Source organism: Esox lucius, chromosome 21 (genome assembly GCF_011004845.1).
Source record: "Esox lucius isolate fEsoLuc1 chromosome 21, fEsoLuc1.pri, whole genome shotgun sequence".
Taxonomy (NCBI): Eukaryota; Metazoa; Chordata; class Actinopteri; order Esociformes; family Esocidae; genus Esox; species Esox lucius.
In genome coordinates, this window is record NC_047589.1 from 12,997,828 (window position 1) to 13,018,782 (window position 20,955).

General features: G+C 39.9%; 1 protein-coding gene across 3 annotated transcripts in view; it reads left to right on the forward strand.

The window, feature by feature from the left end:
* Positions 1-20,955, forward strand: part of LOC105019404 (cadherin-12) — a 207,013-nt gene that overhangs the window by 161,517 nt on the left and 24,541 nt on the right. For all 3 annotated transcript variants that reach the window (XM_034289193.1, XM_029116093.2, XM_029116094.2), the window contains one exon: positions 703-956. In XM_034289193.1, the coding sequence (XP_034145084.1) occupies positions 703-956 (254 nt within the window). The remainder of the gene's footprint in view (positions 1-702; positions 957-20,955) is intronic.

Consider the following 20,955-nt stretch of genomic DNA (forward strand, 5'->3'; position numbering starts at 1 on the left):
ATTCCAAACACCCCTAAAATGAACTTGCCTGCCTCAAGAACCGCTTAGCTGACTACTAACCAATACAAAAATACAGTGGGTGGTCCGCTCAGTATTAACTATTGTTTTCAGACAAAGTTTTCCTATGGGTTGTGAATGCCCAAGGGTGACTTGCTGAAAAAAACTTTTCCCAGGGACACAGGGACAAACAAAACATACAGGTTGAACAGGGACTAAACAGCAAACAATTGACTAGACAACACCAAACAAAACACTACAGCAATACATACTCACATGAAACAGGACAAAGTGAGATGTATGTGCTAAACTAAGTGATGTATGAATGAAAGTGCCTGTCTATCAAAAAGGGTATGTCTCTCAAGGGTGTCTATGTCCGTGTGGGGTAAAACAAAAGAGTGTCTCTGGGAGAACCGACTGGGTTTATAAACCAGGGATGTGTGATGCATTTGGGGAATGGAATAAGGAACAGGTGGTGCAATTAGGAGGGTTGTCCACTGATTGGTCCAGCAGTCCGGCGATGCACTCATGACTGCCAGGTGAGAAACATCAATGAGCACAATCAGAAACATAAAGGACACCTGGGGAAACGGCAAGACATGTTCCCATGAATAGCTGACTGAAACATGCCTTAACTCAGGCCTATGTTCAAGATGTGAATCAGACTCTTATTTTTTGTTTGTGTTCTTTCTATCCATGCTTCAGCCGCTGGACTATGAAACAAAGAAGGCCTACACTTTTAAGGTGGATGCGTCTAACACTCACCTGGACTCTCGGTTCCAAAACTTCGGAGCCTTCAAGGACACAGCCACAGTGAAAATGAATGTCTTGGATGTAGATGAGCCTCCACTGTTTTCTAAGCACTCCTACGAGATGGACGTATTTGAGGATTCACCTGTAGGCGACATCATTGGAGCAGTCACAGCCCAGGATCTGGACGCTAGCAACAGCCCCGTCAGGTGAAGTTTAAACTTTAATTAATATGATTCAGGGAATAACGCAAGGACTTTGGATGACACATTGGTTTGTTTAGTCCTGGAACAAACATCTTAGTTTCTTTTGTATTATTGGCACCAATTCCACCACTGCTGTACATGGCCAGAGCACTGTATTTTCATGTCATTTGACAAAAGCACCACATCCAGTCCAAGTGCTAATGCAGTTTAGCGAACTCCAGGCATTTACATTTGTTGGTTTACATAACATTGTTGCACTTTGGCCATGCACACCTATGGTGGGTTTAGTGTTGAAATGAGAGAATACATTAGCATAAAAGTACCCCATACCTACTATAAAATATAGTGGTGCAACTCATATTAGCAGAAGGCTTACAATTGTAAGTGAACATTCCAGCAAGGCAATTACATCAAAGGAGATAGAAAACAGTCTGTAATTTTGACCTCTTCCCTTATTTTGACCAAAATTATTACAGTTTTAAATAATACATTTTGATTATGATTTGACTGAACTATTATTAGAGTATTTTTTGTTTCATTTTTCTCAATGGTTTCCATATTGTCAAGTTCCACTCTGTAGGATCTTTGGTAGTGCTGTGTTCTTTACTCCCTTCCAAAATAGCATCTGTGCACCCCCCAGTTTTGTTTATCCATAAAGCTCACTGCTGCTAACCTTGTGCTGAGAAAATTGCATAATGTGCCCAGCACACTTGTTTGTAAGTGTCTGGCAAAGATTTTTAACATTTTTCAAGGGGTTCCATGAAGCTTGGAGTCCTGTGCATAAGAGGAAGTTATTAGACTAAACTGATAATGGTGGAAGCAATATTCCTTCAGGACTACTGTGTGTTATTTTAAAAATGTTAGTAATTTAGCTTATTGTCCAGACTTGCAGTTAATGCATTCCCTTTTGAAGCACCCTGCTCAGTACTAGTAAGTTCAATGCAATCAATTAATTAGTTATCAATACAAGTTAGTGCTGGAGAGAAGACAATGCAAATCATAAAGTAATAAATGGTTTACAAGGTAACAAAATGAAGAAAATGCTCTTAACTTCGATTTCTCTGACACTGACTTTGCATACTAACTGCTTCGATTAAGGAAAGTGTACTTATTATGTTTGTCAGATGTTGGTTTTCCACAACGCCTTAAGAGGAATGCACTTATTGTAAGTCGCTCTGGATGAGAGCGCCTGCTAAATGACTAAAATGTAAATACAACAGAAGTGGTGGCTGTAGTTATTTTAGGGTACTCTTTGACGAGGTAGGGTTTAACATGTTTACTGAAAATAGTCAGAGACATCAGCTATTCTACACTCAAGGGGAAGGTTTTCCAAAACTGGGACCGAGAATTGTTTTTCTCTGGGCAAATGGGAGGTGCCTTCCCGTGAGGGTGGAAGAGCTAAAGACCAGAAGTGGCAGTGCAAAGATCCCGGGGGGGTATCAGGTTCGAGAATTGACAAAAGTTAAGGAAGGGAAGCTCCCCTGTTAGGCAAGCACTATGGTCTTGTAGCAGATGTGAGCTTCAACCGGAGTAAGCAGAGGAGCAGTGTGATATGGAAGGACATGGACATGTTGAACATCATGGAGGCCACATCATTCTGGATAAGTTACAGGGGTTTGGTGAAACATGCCTGGAGCCCTACCAACAGCGAGCTGTGATCAAGACATGCAATGACAAGCGCCTGGATTAGTACCCATGCCACTTCATGCGCGAGGTAAGATTGTACTCTACTATAGAAATATTGTAGAGCGTGAACCTGTGGGAGCGAGCTACTGCCTTGATGTCTGCAGATAACAAGTTGTGGTCTAAGGTCACGCCACATTGGTTTACACTCCTGGGTGGAAACTGTCCATTGAGTTGTCAACCATCATGGACATGTCTTGGAGAAGACTGGTGTTTCCCGCTGGATGAAGAGCACCGCTGTCTTTTTGAGGTTGAGCTTGAGGTGGTGGGCTGACATCCAAGCATTGATGTCAGCCAGGCATGCGGACCTGCGTCACCACCTGAGTGTTGAGTGTCATACACATAGCAATGATGGAACAGACCATGTAAGCATATGACAGAGCCAAGTGACTTAGTACATAAAGAGGAGAGCAGGGCAGAGCGCCTACAACCGAGTCTTGGGGAACACCAGAAGTAAGTGGCCGCATGAAAGACACATGCTTTTCTAATCACTAGCTGCAGGATAACATCTGGAGAGAGTGGGGAAAGTGGTTAATCATAGAGGAGGTATAGGATCTAAGAGTGGTGAGGTGTCAAAAAGTTTCTTGGGGTTAGACGAAGAAGCTTTGTATTTTGAGTGACAGCCAAGCTGGCCAGGAGGAAAGAGAACAGTGAGAGTCAGAGAAAAAGGGAGGAGAAGTAGGTTGAAAGAGGCAGATTGAAGAGATAGAAAGGACAAGGATTTAGGAGATTAAATCAAAGGTAGGCACCATGCATTGTCTGGGAAAGCACTCATCGGCATGTCAAGCTCATTGAAGAAATCTCCAAGAGCACTGTTGGAATGTAGATGACAATGTCAAGCATAAATGGACAGGACACATTGACAGCATGGATTGGATGGGTGACAGAGAGGGAAGAGAGAGAATATCCATTTGGAAAACATTAGTAACCATGTACCACCCCCACAATATACAGACATTTTGAAATATGGCAGAACATATTTTCAATTAAGAAAGTAGAGCTATAGTAGCAGTATTTTGTTGGGTAACCAATGACAAGAAAAAATTCAAGGGCCTTGACTTTTTTTTTATATATATATGTCCAGAAAGTCAAGGACCAAGAGGGAAACATAGGCTGAGAGTAACTCAGCCTTGTTGACAGCAGATCGACAGTTCCAAACACTGACAGGAAGCGGGTATTCACCATAAACTTAAAAGAGCATTGTTTCTGTGTGCAGAGATCCTCTTTCTTCTCTTACTACGTTAATTAATGTTTGTCTTCTGCAACTCAGTCAACTGACAGGTGTGCAACAACCCATCCTAGAAAACCAGGTATTCCACATGGGTTTTGCAGGCTGGGAACACAAGATTGTATTTTTTATTTTGTTTTGTTTAGTCATTATTAAACAAGGTAGGTCACTTGAGAACCAATTCTTATTTTCAAGGACAACCTGGCCAATAACATTCAAATGCAATACAGTCTTTTGCAACTGATTCCAGTCATTGCAACAGCAAACTGAAATGAATATCAACCAAAGAAAGAAAAGGCTTAGGGAGTAACGAGAGTGATATATCTTCTGGAGAGCAGGTTAATATTGCAATGGTAAATATTAACAAGTGAACTACTTTAGAGTTACATACAGTCATGTGAAATAATTATGACACCTTATGAAAATGTGTTTTTTAACGTATTTAGACATTTCTAACAGTTCTGAGAGATTCAAGTAATATAACTAAACAAGTAAAACAAAAGAAAATATTTCTTAAAACTTTCTGTAAAATGTAATAAAATAAACATGCAATTTCTGGTGAGGAATAAATTAGCCCCCCCCCCCATTTTGTCCCACTTACACTGGTGTGTGGTTTCAGCCATTTTATCACATCAGGTGCACATGATTAGAACATTGTTACTCAGCATTTTGAAGGAGGTTTACCCTATATAAACCTCAGACATTCAGTTTGGTGTGCTCCTGACTGTTGACGTGAGAGTGAACACCATGGTGAGATCGAAAGACCTGTCTGAGGCCTTCAGAAAGAAGATTGTTACAGAAAGAGTTGGAAATCAGCCATTCCACTGTCCGGAAAATAGTGTACAAGTGGAGGACATTCAAAACTGCCAAAATGCCCAGGTCTGGCCGTTCAAGCAAGTTTACCACGCAAGATGCTAAGAGAGCAGACCGCAAAATGTTAGAAGTCTCCAAAAACCCTAAAATGTCATCACGGGACCTACAGCAGGCTCTGGCGACTGTTGATGTGAAAGTGCATGCCTCTACAATCAGATACTGCACAAGTTTAATCTTCACAGGAGGTGTGCAAGGAGGAAAGCTTTACTCTCCAAGAGGAACACTAAGGCCAGACTGAAGTTTGCCAGAGAGAACGTAGACAAAGAACAGGACTTCTGGAATAATGTTCTTTGGACAGATGAGTCTAAAATGTAATTATTTGGACACCAGAACAGAGGACATGTTTGGCGCACACCAAATACAGCGTTCCAGGAAAATAACTTCAAACCAACTGCGAAGCATGGAGGTGGAAGTGTCATGGTTTGGGGATGCTTTGCTACAGCAGGACCTGGCCAGCCCACCATCATAGAATCCATCTGTACAATCAAGAAACCCCTCAAACATCACACAGGTTAAAGCATTGAGGAGTGGGGCAAACTTTCCTCAGACAGATGTCAGAGACTGGTAGAGGGTTACAAGAAGTGTCTCACTGAAGTTATTTCAGCCAAAGGGGTAACACTAGGTATTAGGGGTAGGGGTCCTAACTTTTTCCTCAGTTAGAATATGCATTTATGTTGATGTCTTTTGTTTAATGAGTAAAACAATTATTTTTAGATTTTTACCCGCAATTAGATCACTTTATTTTCCAGAGATTAATAAAACAAGATTAGACATCGATTTGTGAACATTTCCTAATGAATAACTGAATATTGAATGGGGTGTCCTAATTTTTTCACATTACTATATATATTAGTTTGTACCAATGAGTCTGACGTCGACTGTGGTGGGAGGGACAATTAACTGAAGTATACAGTTCCCAGTGATGAGTGAAGGGGGCAGAGCGAACAAAATGTGTCAGAGCGATGAATTACAGTACATCTAACTTATGGCGGAGCTTTTTAGTGGCAAACCTAAATATTATGTTAGATTTGACATATTGTACACAGTCTCGGAAACCACAGTCTTTTTTTTTCATACCAAGCCAGACATTTAAGAACACTAGGTTGAAAAGTGTTTTAAGAAGGATGTGATGGTTGACAGAGTCAAACTCTTTTGGCAAATCAATAAAGACCGCATCAAAATACAGCTTTTTTTTCTAAAGCAGATATGATGTCATTAAGGATCTTTAGCGATGCACCCATGGCCAGCTCTAAAGCATGACTGAACTGCTGAGAAAACACTGTGGGATTCTAGATGATGGGTTTGCTGTTTATTGACCAGGCATTCAAAAACTTTAGATAGGCCTATAACAGTCAGGGTCAAGCTTGTCGCTCCCTTTAAACAGATGAATAATGGAATAGGATTAGCTGTGTTGTTGCTGTGGGATGGGGAATATATTTAAAAACTACAAGTAGACAGAGTTGGAAAACACACATGTCACAAAGCAGAAAGCTAGTATAATAGAATTTTTTGTTATTGAGTGAATTTTAGACAACACTCTTGACAGATCAACTGGCATATTGTTATGACTGTAATGGTATACCCCAAAGTATACTCCATAGAATAGGGCAAAGTAGGATGGTATGACGTGTGTAGTGAGGGCACATATACAGTGAATTTGGAAAGTATTCAGACCCCTACACATTTTCACATTGTACGTTACACCCTTAGAAAATGGGTTAAATAACCCCCCCCCCCATTCAATCTACTCACAACACCCCATAATGATCAAGCAAAAACAGGTTTTTAGAAAATGTTGGACATGTATTTAAAAAAACAAACGTTAACTGAGTACTTTGTTGAAGCACTTTTAGTAGTGAATACAGCCTTGAGTTCTGGGTTCAATGTTACAAGCTTTGCACACCTCTGCAACTACACGCTTGGCACAGCTCTCAATCTCAATCAAGTTAGATGGAGAATGTTGCTGCACAGCCATTTTCAGGTCTCTGTACATTTTTGATTGGGTTCAAGACCATGGTCTGGCTGGCCCACTGAAACCCTTCCTGCATTGCCTTGGGTGTGTGCTTAAGGTTGTTGTCATGTTGGAACCTTTGAGCAGTGTGGTCCTAAGCACTCTTGAGCTGGTTTCCCTCAGGGATCCTGGTGTTATTAGACAAGAGAATCTTGATTCTCATGGTCTGAGAGTCCTTTGTGGCTTTTGGCAAAATTCAAGCCCACTCTACCATAAAGGCCTGATTGGCAGAGTGCTACAGAGATTTATTTATTTCTTTTCTGGAAAATTCTCCCGTCTCTACACAGGAACTGTGACTGACCATCAAGTCCTTCATCACCTCCGTGACCAAGGCACTAAATGCTCAGTCTGGCTGGACGGCCAGATCTAGGAAGAGTGGTGGTGGTGGTGCCAAGCTTATTTCATTTAAGAATGATGTGTTTTTGGGGACCTTTAAAGCTGCAGAAATATTTGGTACCGGTCCCCAGATTTGTGACTTCACACAATGCTGTCTCAGAGCTTTCCCAATTCCTTCAATCTCATGGTTTGGTTTTTCCTGTGACATGCATTGCCAATGGTAGTACCTAATATTAACAATTGTGTGGCAGATTATGTGCAAATTACATTTTTTTTTAAGAAATATAAAACAGCAAAAATGTATATATAATAGACAAAAATGATGTTCTTATGGTAGATTTCTACCAGGTTAGACTGTTTAGCTGTTTTGATCATAGGGAAAGTATTTCTGGTAACCAAGAATGATCATCATTATTAAAAATAGAGTGATCAAACATGCACGTTACAGAGAGGCATAACATGAACTCAGTTTTAAAGTTATTTTGCATACTACAATGAATGGGCTGCCAGTATATTGCCATTGGCCTGTTGGTCTGACTGACTGAGGTAAAAGTTTGTCATACGCATACTTATAAAGGTACGGTATGCTTTTTTTTTTTTTTTTGCTTTTTAGTTCTGCAGTGATTTTTCTAGAGGAACTATTCAGGGACACAAAAGGCACATAAATCCTGTTGCATCCAAGAAAGTATTTGTTTTAATATTTAATATTGTAAAAGACAATAGAATGGACAAGGCAGAGATTTGCAGAACATTTTTACTTTGTCTTTAGTGTGTTTAATTATTCAGAAACACTACAGCTGTTCATTTTTATGCCATCAGAAGATACTTTGCTTTCTCACCTCCAAACCAATACTACCAATCATCGTCCATGCATAGCAAATCAGTCTTAAGAGATTTGGCTCCACAGACTCCCATTATTCCACGGTGCATCACCAAGTTCTCTCATTGAGGTAAGAACAAGCATGAATATTGCAGTGTACCCACAATCCTACTGAAAGGTTCCATGACTCCATGGATTGCTTTTGTAAAATTGTTTTTGACATAACCAGAGGTCACGCACATCTGAACGCATTGTGAAAGGAAGAGGTGCGGCCACCAGCACCCTTGCCTTGGATATAATCTCTCAGCCTTCTTAATACTGGCTTGACAGAGGAAAACATGTATTTGTCATTTAACAACACAAAGTTTGAACATATTGTGATGGTGGGTCTGCTAAAATATTCGATACATAGTTGGATTCCTGTAAAGAAAACAAATGTTGCTATGTATTAAAACAGACAATAAATTTAACTCATTCCCTAACCCTAACCCATTCAATCATGGTGCACTGTTTACCACTACAGAAAGGTTAAAATTTTTTAAGCCACAGGTATCAAACTCATTCCACGGAGTGCCAATTGTCTGTATGTTTTCGCTCCTACCTTGTGCTTTATTGACTCATTACCATCACTAATTACTTAAACTACTCCTTGGCAATGGCAAACGCACACTGGACTTTGCAATCACTCTGGACCTCTGTAATTTACTTATTTACTATTCATCATTTGTTTTACTATTCAACAGTGTTGTTTACTTATTACATTTTTGCTATAGCGTCTGTCCTGTTGTCTAGTCTACATACCACCACCACCACACAACCTTATACATAGCCATTATTATATTTTTATTATTAACCTTCTTATTTATATAATGCCATGTCTTTCTTAATCTATTATTGCAAATCCAACTTTTTGTAGCTATTTTCACAAAGATTTCGGCACAAATGTAAGATTCTCTAGTTCTTAAACAGCTGGTCACTCACTCTGTGACCTCGCTACTGTTTTACATTATAGACGTTTTGCACAAACAGTTCTTTGTGTGTTGTAATTGGGTTAAATTGGGCCGGAGCTGGTCTGTGCAGGGCTATGGCCCATAGGGTCAAAACGAGACCTAGGCAGACCTAATATCCAGCACTTCCACGTAAAGGAGTTAAATATTTTAGATAATACTGCCACTAACATTGTTTGCTGGTGTAACCTATAACTCTGCGATCAGTCAATTAATTCAATTCTATGAGCTTGAACAAGTTGGACGTTCCCTGACCTCTATCATTAACAAAGTTTTTAATCCCCAGAACTGACGCTCACTGGATGTTTTTTGTTCATTGCACCATTTTCTGTAAACCCAAGAGACTGTAGTGTGTGAAAATCCCAGGATGTCAGCTGTTCCTGAGATGCTGGACCCACCACATCTGGCATCAACAATCAAACCACAGTCAAAGTTGCTATGAGCTTGCATCTTTGGTACTCTAATGTTTTACTAGTGTATTGCATGTACACATTAATACGACTCTCGCTGCTGGATTCAAACCCCTTAAGTAGGGGTAACTGAATATCCACTATGAGGCTATTGTTTCCCCTATGTCTGTATGAAGATTTTAGGGCCAATGAGCAATTGCAATTCAACCAACTGACAGAAGGCATCAGTTTACAACATGTTTACTGACATTGACATGAATAATTGGCCAAAAGTATGTGGACACCCCTATCAATTATTATTGAAGCCCTCCGTGACATTAAATGCGGCACTGCCACAAGAGTCGTGACATTTCTGCACTGCTAGATCTGTGTTAGTCAACTATAAGTGCTGTGATTGTGAAGTGGAAGCATCAAGAAGGAACGACAGTCCAGCCACCAAGTGGTAGACCACGCAAACTCTCAAACTCATTAATGTCCATGATTTTGGAATGGGATGTCCAACAAAATAAACTGTGATTATACACCTGCGCTCTTAGCTTAAATTCAACAAAGTCAGCAGCCAATGATAACCACAATTCTGAGATGCAAAGCAAAAGCAGGATCACATGGCCTACCTGTATGGACTGAGTTGAGATGGCTCTTCCTGGTGTTGTTCGGTGCGTTTGACAAATAGACGTTGAAACTTGAAAGCCTATCGCCTATCATTGTTCTGAGAAAGATGCATTTAACATGGGTAGGCTTATATTATTGGAGATACACTCTGTTTTTAACAATAAAACTAGCGCTTCATTAGTCACTAATCTGGTTATGTGCGCCCACCTTTGCGCGCATGATGATCACACCCAACAACTGAGGCGTGCAATTGTTATTTTGGTTGAAATAACAATGTTTATAAAACATTATATAAAAAAACATGCAACGTGTCAATTTATTTTGGATTACTTTTTCAAATGAAGTAATCCTAAAGTAATCATATCTTTTTTCATAAGTATCTGTAATCTGATGAAAATATTTTAGTTGGTAATGTAACTGATTAGAGTTTTTTTTGTAATCCGGATTACTTGTAATCTGTTACTCCCCAACTCTGCCCGTCAGACTCCTTGTGAGAAAATCTGCATCGATGTCTTACCCAGCCGTCTCCAGGGTGACATTTATGCCATGTCTGTACATGCATTTTACAGTTTACATTACAGTTGCATAACTATTTATTGCACCACTCTAGTATCTCAATCCACGCGCTCCAGCGCTTGGATAAACTCGTCGGTCCTTTTGTGAGATAATGCCCTAAAATCAATGTCTAAACAGCACCACAAGAACTTGCATTATTTGGTGAACAAGTAAAGCCACTCAGCAATGTAAGCAGCTAAGGTTTTCACTCACAGCAAGCAATTGTCTTCTGCTCTGCACTGAAAAGAGATAAACATAGCACTTTATGTAATTGATTAAGTGAAGTATTGTTGATTGGATTAGAAGGTTTGCCACAGGCAAGCAAGCCACAGGCTTGCTTGCCTGTGACTAAGGTAGAAACAGCACACCTGGACATTGAGTTTTTGGCCTTTATCACCTACAATTTGCAATTGGTTGGTTAAACAAATTGTGTAATTTTATTTAATAAATGTAAATTAGTGGAGAATGAAAGCAGAAATGGCGATGAATTCCAGATGTGAAAAAAACTCTATCTACTGTATATAATGCGCACAATAATATTGACTTCATTATGTTTTTTTGGTGTAAAAATTCTTGAAAGGTTGTATTTTTGTAAATAGATGATCCCTATGCAAGCACTGATACCTATGGTAAGGCTTTTAAAACATATTCTAACTATATCACTATTTTAATGATAATTCTTGAAAGGCAAAGCTGTGTGCAAATATGTAAAAAATCACTTTCCAGGGAGGGTTTTTACATATCGCATGACTGTACTTGGCTCGCAAAGACATTAGTGATTTTCTGGGAAAACATGGGCTGTTGGGATGCAGCTGTCTTCTTTCACATCTAATCAGCATCAGACATTTATTTATTTATTTTGACATTGGCATTTGATTTACAGTGACATATCTGTGACTGGGATGCTGCTTTCTTTGCCCGGAAACATTCATTACTATTCTTTATGAATACCTGTATATGCTTAACTCGTCCCTAAACATGGAGACATTATTAGAGGAGTGTAATCTCCCATCTTTTAACTAATGGCGCTTTTCCACTGCATGGTACTGACTCGACTCGCCTCGGCTCTACCTGCTTTGGGAGTGTCCTGTGTCAGAATAGTTTTATATGACGCCTCTTTTGTACAGTAAAAAAATTCAACTGTGATGCACTGACAAGACAAAATGCTAAAATTATTATTGCATTTTATTGAGTTGTTTGTCATGGTATATTGTCGATATACTACAAACCCTTGAGTTGCCTTATTTTTGGGGGGCGCAGATCAGTTATTAATGTTAACCAAGTCAATGGTGAATACTGTCATTAATAGCATAATTTGTTCACCACCTCTTTTTTCGCTTTTTTCTTTTTCTAATGTATAATTTCACTCATTCACACAAAAAAAGACACAAAATACAGACAGACAAACACAATACTATATAAGCGGTGCGTTGTCGCTTGCTTTTATATCCAGGAGACATGAGGGCCCATGCTCCAGGAAAACCACAAAAACAATTGGCACGTGACTTGCAGTGAGAATTTAACAATGTGTGCAGTTGAAAAACCAGTGCATTTGTCACAGTGACACTCGACAACCTCCTTGGACCTGCAAAGTACCACGTGTTCTTGGTCTAGTCATTGTGCTATTTGTTCAGCACAGATCCTTTATCTGGGTTAGGTACACATGTACCTCAGGTATGTACATTGTGAATTCTGGCCAGATGCACAACTGTGCCAGTCTTAGGTTGTCACAATATCACAGTTGGGATCTTACCCGTCATTGGCTAACCAGCCCTCTTCACTGGCCACACTTCAGGTCTTATATCGGGGTGGATTGGAGGAAGTAATATATGTTGCAAGAGTACTTCTCAAGCAGCCCGTAGCACACATCAGTTTGAATCATGTGTTAATAAAATAATAAAAAAAAAGATGCACCACCCACATGCTTCAACATCCCAAGTCCCCTAGAGCACGAGCCAAAACCGCCACAAGACTATATAAACATGGTGTGCAAACAAAAAAAAACATGTTCAGACACACATCTGTTATTATGGAATAATCCATAATTTTAATTGACAAAACCACATACATTCATACATGCTTTTACACATATACACTTATTTATTGTAGTAATTAATTAGTTTCATCCCTCTAGATTCCAAAGTGGCAACAATCTTTAGCAGTAGACTAAAATGTTTTCATTACCAGCAGCAATATATTTCTTGGTCTTACTATGATTCTTTACAACATATCTGAATCTGTCGAGGTTTAAGGCGTCCAACGATGCAGTCTTGAAAATGAATGATTTACCAAGGAGAAGAATCAGGTTTTTAATTGATAGAGCATTGCCTCTCAGGTCACCCAATATGATTATCTGTAAACTAACTTCCAAGGTGACTTTGTGACACAGTAACCAATCTTGAACTTGAATCCAGAATCTTGCCACTATAGCACAGTTCCAAAATAGATGATCAATTGTTTCTGTTTCGTCCTGACGTAGGGGGTATTTCAGAAAGCGGGGTTAACATACTCTGAGTTGAAACCACAACTCTGGGTAGACTAACTCTGAACTGTCAAACTCAAGATTGGACGGTTTCAGAACAGGTGGTAACAATTAGTTCTGTCAACTCTGAGTTAAGTTAACCTTGAGTAAAGCACGTGCATGAGGAGATAAAAACCAGATAGTGGAACGCAGATAACATGATTCACCATAGCAACAGGAGAAAAGGGTCTCAAACCCCATACTTCTCCCCAGTTAGATATATTGTTAGATATATTAATGAATGCACATGCAGAATATGAGTATACAGCTCCGGAAAGAATTAAGAGACGACTGCTCCTTTTTCTTTCCTTTCCAAAAAAGTTGAAAAGGAAGGTTTTGTGTGAGGAACAAAAGGGTTAAAATTAAGAGACCACTGCAAATTGAACTGTTCCTCTGTTCCTTACTGAAAACTTTCCTTGGAGACTTCTTTGGAGAGGAAAGAAAAAGGTGCAGTGGTCATTTTTTTTTTTTGTACTGAAATACAGTATCAGCAGCAAAAGAATGTGAGCTAGCATGTCAGAAAATTGCTGATCGAGACAATGTGTGAGCATTAATTGAAAAAAAAAGAAAAGTCACATCTTGACTGTTCCACTCATTAAACATTTATATAATGTGTGTCTGGGGGTTTAATATCAAGTTCAGAATTTATTTATCGAATGCACCGAATATCAGAGAATCATTCTGAACAGTGACATTTGTGAAATGGCACACGTCTGCATAGTAAGAATTAAGAAATTATATATAGCAATAATATACATACAAATTTAAACCAGTAGCATTGTAAGAGAGCTGGATGGGAAATATGAACAATATGGGTAGAAGTAGAGAATATTATAACTGTAATAAGAGTGTAATATGCCTATGAATGGTACATACAAAAGAATATTCTAATGTACATTACATAGAAAGACATCAGAGCATTTGGAATGTTCGTGTGTGATCAGAATGATCATAGATCATTTTTGCTCGTTGAGGAGCCTTATGGTCTGAGGGGAAAAAACTGTGAGTCTGGAAATGCGTGCCCCGATCCTCCTGTCGTGTCTACCAGACAGCTGCGGCGGTATGAATAGACCATAGCCTTGGTGGCTGTAGTCTTTATATGTTCCGTGCTTTCCAAAATCATCGTGTATGGTAGATGCCTTGCACGGAGGGAGGGTGGCAGCTGATGACACGCTCCGCAGACTTCACCACACTCTGGAGAGACTTGTGATCGGAGCAGTTGCCGTGCCAGGCAGAATTGCAGCCCAAGAGGACGCACTCAATGGTGCACCTGTAGAAGTTGTTGAGCGTTTTTACAGACATGCCAAACTTCTTTAGGCTCCTCAGGAAGTGTAGTTTCTTTTGGGCAGTTTTCACTGCCGAGTTCACTTGCCTGTACCATGTGGGGTCATTCATTTTTGCAGGTGTAACCCAACAGGCACAAAACGTACTTGGCAGCAACTGAAGATTAAATGAAAAAATATCCTTCAAACAGGACAGTATAATATCAGTACAAGCAATTGTGATGCTGTTTAGCTGCTACCTAATTCATCAACTTTCAGTGGATTCATTCAACATATATTTATGTAGTAAGTGAAATTTTATTCTCAAGAGAATTAAATTTCCTTGCTGGCCTATCTGCAGATTAATGCTGTGGCAAGACCTCATATTCACATAATGTCCTTCATTTACTGAAGGAGCTGTGATAGGAGTATGAGTACCATCTATGCAGCCAATCCCTGGACACCCTAAAATATGAACTGATTTGTGCTTCAAGTCTCAAAGCTTCATACTAAATAAACTGATTAGACTGCTTAGACTGATACCTGCAATTATGGGGAATTCATTTTTGATGAGTCTTGTTGGTCTGTGACTTGGGAACACTACAAAAGTGTACATAAAACATGTATTTGCAGAGACTGTTGCCTTGGACATAATGCTCAGCATCACCGATGTTATACAGAAAACTGCAACACAAGGAATTTGTTCCGAACTGAGAGCACGCCCACAATGTATCATGGGAACGAAATGAGGGCTGAGAATATTGTTCAGATGAATGATCACTTGTGCAGAAGAATGGTAATGCTCAAACAAATAATCATTAGTGAATGATAAAAAACATCCAAGCGGGGTCTGATCACTCCCGACTGAGATTTCTGCAGAGTATTTGTGCTTCAAGTGGCTCTTCGAGAAAAGGACACAACCCAGTCTGACACGTTCAGAGAGCACAGTTCAGTTAAAGAGTAGAACAAACTCAGTGTTAGTTGGATAAAACCTGCTAGCGAGTAGTTTAGCTTCATGGAGTATGTTGCCGTAGTAACTGACTCAGAGTAACGCTGAACTGGCTCTTTGAAACCGTAAACCCAAAGTTTACCTCTACTCTGAGTCAACTAACTCTGAGTTTTCACTAAACCCGCTTTCTGAAAAACCCCCACAGTCTGCACACAGGTGACTGCTCAATTCCCCACAATCTAAGCAATTCAAATTGAAAGGCTCTCAGAGAAACATCAATACTAATCTGAACACTTGGTGTCATGGGATTGGAATATCAAAAAGATTTTCCCAAATGTTTTGAATACAGTAAGATCCCGCAGTCAGACTTTTTGTAGCAAGATTGTAGAATTACATTTTACGGTTTATGTCTGCTTTAACCATGCATGATCTTTAATTGATGGTCCACCAGGAGATCCATTGCTTTCTAGATTTTTTATTTTCTTTGTCCATTTATCTGGTATGGCTGCATCGAGTTGAACGCTTCCTGGGAAGATGTTCCGGGCCCGTCCCACCGGGAGGAGACCCCGGGGAAGACCTAGGACACGCTGGAGGGACTATGTCTCCCGGCTGGCCTGGGAACGCCTCAGTGTCCCCCCGGAAGAGCTGGAGGAAGTGTCTGGGGATAGGGAAGTCTGGGCATCTCTGCTTAGACTGCTGCCCCCGCGACCCGGCCCCGGATATGCGGAAGAAAAAAAATGAGAATATTTATTTGTGGAAAATAACAACTGGTCAGAATAACCAAAAAAATATGCATTGCTTTCAGATCTCAAATAATGCAAAGAAAACAAATTCATATTCATTTTTCAAGAACAAAATATAAAAAAAATATTTCAATCAAATGTATTTATAAAGCCCTTTTTACAACAGCAGTTGTCAAAAAGTGCTTTTACAGAGACACCCGGCCTTAAACCCCAAGGAGCAAACCACAGTAGTGTATACTAATATTTTAACTTAGGAAGAGTTCAGAAATTAATATTTGGTGGAATAAACCTGATTTTTAATTACAGCTTTCATGCATCTTGGCATGCTCTTTACCAGTCTGTCACATTGCTGTTTGGGTAATTTATGCCAATCCAGGCCCAAAAATTTAATTAGCTCGGCTTTGTTTGATGGCTTGTGACCATCCACCTTCCTCTTGATCAAATTCTAGAGGTTTTCAATGGAGTTCAGGTCTGGAGATCTGACAGGGTCTTGATCTGGTGGTCCTCTATCTTCACCTTGATTGACCTGGCTGTGTGACTTGGAGTATTGTCCTGCTGGAAAAAACAATTCACAAAGTTGGGGAACATTGTCAGAGCAGAAGTAAGCAGGTGTACTCCCAGGATAACCTTTTAACTGGCTTGATTCATGTGTTCTCCACCAAATTTCACAGTGGGTGCGAGACACTGTGGCTTGTAGGCCTCTCCAGGTCTCCATCTAACCAATAGACAAGCAGGTGTTTGGCAAAGCTGAAAATTTGACTTGTCAGAGAAGATGACCTTACTCTATTCCACTACGGTCCAATCCTTTTGGTCTTTTGCAAACTTCAGTCTGGTATCTTCTTAAAATCTCATTGATGAAGGGCTTTTTTCTAGCTTTGCATGACTTCAGCCCTGCCCCTAGGAGTCTGTTTGAACCCTCCTCGCCTTGCACTTCAACCCAGCTGCTGTTTGCCATTATTTTGTAGATCACTTGATGTCCTCCTACGGTTGTTGAGTGACATTCAAATGAGTTCACGGTCATCTCGGTCAGTGGACAGTCATTTTTGCCCTTTGCCAGTCTGTAGCTTTGTTGTCCCCAATGTCTATTGCTTGACCTTGTTCTTATGAACCGCCGTCTTTGACCTTTTCGGGATGGAGGCAACCTGACGCTCACTGTATCCCTCTGCCAGTAAAGCCAGAATTCAACCCTTCTTTTCTTCACTCAAAGCTTTTCTTTTCAACTCTTTTGTCATGCTGAATAGTTATTTGAATAAGTTATTCAAATTACCTTTGAGGTACTACTTGCACTGTTTTTCCTATCCAGCTGGTCCTATTGCAAGAGGATAGTGATGACCACAGCAGTGGTTTTTCTACTTTTCCTCTTTTAAATTAGATTTGGTTCAGGTAATTACCCAATCAGTACCTCAGTTAGTAAAATGAGGTGTACCTGTGTTGGAATTTAACAGACACTGGAATGTAGAGATGCTGATTTAAGAAAAATTAGGAGTGGTCTTTTAATGGTTTCCAGAGCAGAATGTTTGTGTATTATTAAATTTGTTTTAGGTGGTGTTTGTTTTTGTTGATCATTCCTAATAAAATATAATATTTATTTTTATGAATGAAGGGAAAAAGAAACCGGGGGTGTGTGTGTGTGTGTGTGTGTGTGTGTGTGTGTGTGTGTACAGTGGGGAAAACAAGTATTTGATACACTGCCGATTTTGTGGGTTTTCCTACTTACAAAGCATGTAGAGGTCTGTCATTTTTATCATAGGTACACTTCAACTGAGAGACTGAATCTAAAACCAGAAAATCACATTGTATGATTTTTAAATAATTAATTTGCATTTTATTGCATGACATAAGTATTTGATCACCTACCAACCAGTAAGAATTCCAGCTCTCACAGACCTGTTAGTTTTTTCTTTAAGAAGCCCTCTTGTTCTCCACTCCTTACCTGTATTAACTGCACCTGTTTGAACTCGTTACCTGTATAAAAGACACCTGTCCACACACTCAATCAAACAGACTCCAACCTTTCCACAATGGCCCAGAACAGAAAGCTGTGTAAGGACCTCAGGGATAAAATTGTAGACCTGCACAAGGCTGGGATGGGCTACAGGGCAATAGGCAAGCAGTTTGGTGGGGGCATCTCGGTCTGGGGCTCCATGCAAGATCTCACCTCGTGGGGCATCAATGATCATGAGGAAGGTGAGGAATCAGCCCAGAACTACACAGCAGGACCTGGTCAATGACCTGAAGAGAGCTGGGACCACAGTCTCAAAGAAAACCATTAGTAACACACTACGCCGTCATGGATTAAAAGGTCCAGCTGCTCAAGCCGGCGCATGTCCAGGCCTGTCTGAAGTTTGCCAATGACCATCTGGATGATCCAGAGGAGGAATGGGGGAAGGTCATGTGGTCTGACGAGACAAAAATAGAGCTTTGTGGTCTAAACTCCACTCGCCGTGTTTGGAGGAATAAGAAGGATGAGTACAACCCCAAGAACACCATCCTTACCGTGAAGCATAGAGGTGGAAACATCATTCTTTGGGGATGCTTTTCTACAAAGGGGACAGGACGACTGCACCGTATTGAGGGGAGGATGGATGGGGCCGTGTATCGTGAGATCTTGGCCAACAACCTCCTTTCCTCAGTAAGAGCATTGAAGATGCCATGCTGGGTCTTCCAACATGACAACGACCCGAAACACACAGCCAGGGTAACTAGGGAGTGGCTCCGTAGGAAGCATCTTAAGGTCCTGGAGTGGCCTAGCCAGTTTCCAGACCTGAACCCAATAGAAAATCTTTGGAGGGAGCTGAAAGTCCATATTGCCCAGCGACAGCCCCGAAACCTGAAGGATCTGGAGAAGGTCTGTATGGAGGAGTGGGCCAAAATCCCTGCTGCAGTATGTGCAAACCTGGCCTAGAACTACAGGAAGCATATGATCTCTGTAATTGCAAACAAATGTTTCTGTACCAAATATTAAGTTCTGCTTGTCTGATGTATCAAATACTTATGTCATGCAATAAAATGCAAATTCATTACTTAAAATCATACAATGTGCTTTTCTGGATTTTTGTTTTAGATTCCGTCACTCACAGTTGAAGAGTACCTATGATATGATACAGATTTGTAGACATGCTTTGTAAGTGGGAAAACCTGCAAAATCGGCAGTGCATCAAATACTTGTTCTCCCCACTGTATGTGTGTGTATATATATGTATGTATGTATGTACGTATGTGTGTGTGTGTGTGTATATATATATATATATATATATGTATGTATGTATATATGTGTGTGTATATATGTATGTATGTATATATGTGTGTGTATATATGTATGTATGTGAGGAACAGAAGGTTTAAAATTAAGAGACCATTGCAAATTGAACGCTTCTGTTCCTCACTCAAAACTTTCCTTTTCAACTTTTTTTGGAAATGAAAGAAAAAGGTGCAGTGGTCAATCCTGGACTCGCAAAGATGGAGCTAATTGCGAGGTAGGGACTGACTGTGCCTTTCAGAGGGCCACATGCAAGTGAACTTTTGTAATTCCTAAAATGGCACTTCTCAGTTTGAGGACCTGACAGGAGAAGAACGGTCAAGTGCTCCTACAGGGTGAAATATTCCTTTCAGAACAAAAACCTATCCTACTGTCCACTTCCATGGCAACCCTATCCAGAACATCCAGTGTCTTTGGCCGCTAAAGGCAGGCAAAGACAGCATTGTGTAAATTCTACAATAATCCTTACCTTAAACGTACTTTCACTCACTTTCTTTACACACGCTTCTCAAGACGGCATTGAATCCAGTGCATCTTTACAAAGCAATTCCTGAAAAATGGCTGCGGCTTTATCAAGGTCTATATTTTACATAATGTTGACATGTAGGATCTCGCAGATTCACTCGTCACTAAACTGTTTGGAACTCTTTAGTCATGTCTTTGCTATATTTCTTAGAACAGTGTTTAGTACTGCCTTTAGAAGAGTCCTGTGGGGGTTGAAAGGGAAGGGAGAGGGGTGATGTACAAGCTGGAAACTTTGACAGGAAGGATCGATTCTTTCAACTGGCTGTTGTTAACACCATGCGGTCCCTCTTTGTCAAAAGTCGTGATGTACCGGTTTGAGCAGTAAGTAATTAAAGACTGTTGACTCGAGACTGGCCTGGAAGTAGGAAGAGCCTTTAAGTGTATATGGCTGAGTAGGCATATAAAACTTGGGTATTAAGCACCATGTCTGAACATTTCTCATTTAGGATGTCACCATACAGTGTATCACAAGGGTATGGATGTAGTAAACATTGAAAAATATTGCCTTTTATTTTTTGAGGGACATATGTAATCTTACCCAAATTACATTGTTTCTTTTTCATGGATGTCTGTTAGATTTGTTTCTTTGTACATAGTATTTTATTTTTATAACCCTGTAGCCAAAGCCCTACCCTTTCTTTAATGGAATTAGAGGATGAAGATAATTTGTTGTAGCATGTTTCTTGTAAAGTAAAATGAGTATTATTCTATAAATTCCCTGATATAAATTCCTTTTATAGTGATCCCATTTTTGCCTACTAACCATTACAAAGGATATGTCAAAAGAAACATTTCAAAAAGGAGGTTGTTTTAAAAATAGAAAGCTAAACTGATGATACAGGTTGAGATTTATCTAGAAAAGATGTGTCATGTACAAAAGGATACATTTACAATGTTTACTCCTTTGAACCAGTGATCAGAGTTCATCATCAAAGTAAGAATGAATGTTTTTGATCATTTCTACTTCAAGGTCTTGAACTAAACCGTGGGAGAGAGCTAGGGTAATTGAATGTTTTTTTTTTCATACAAACAAAATGAAAAAAAAAATATTGTTGAGAGTGTATGGAACATTAAAAGAAGGATACCTGGAGAAAGTTGCATCTATCTGAAATGAAAATGAATGGTGCTCACCCTTGCTCAGGACAGGCCTGAGCCTTAAAACAACTACGCTAAAGATCAGTTATTGTGATATGACTGATTTTTATGAT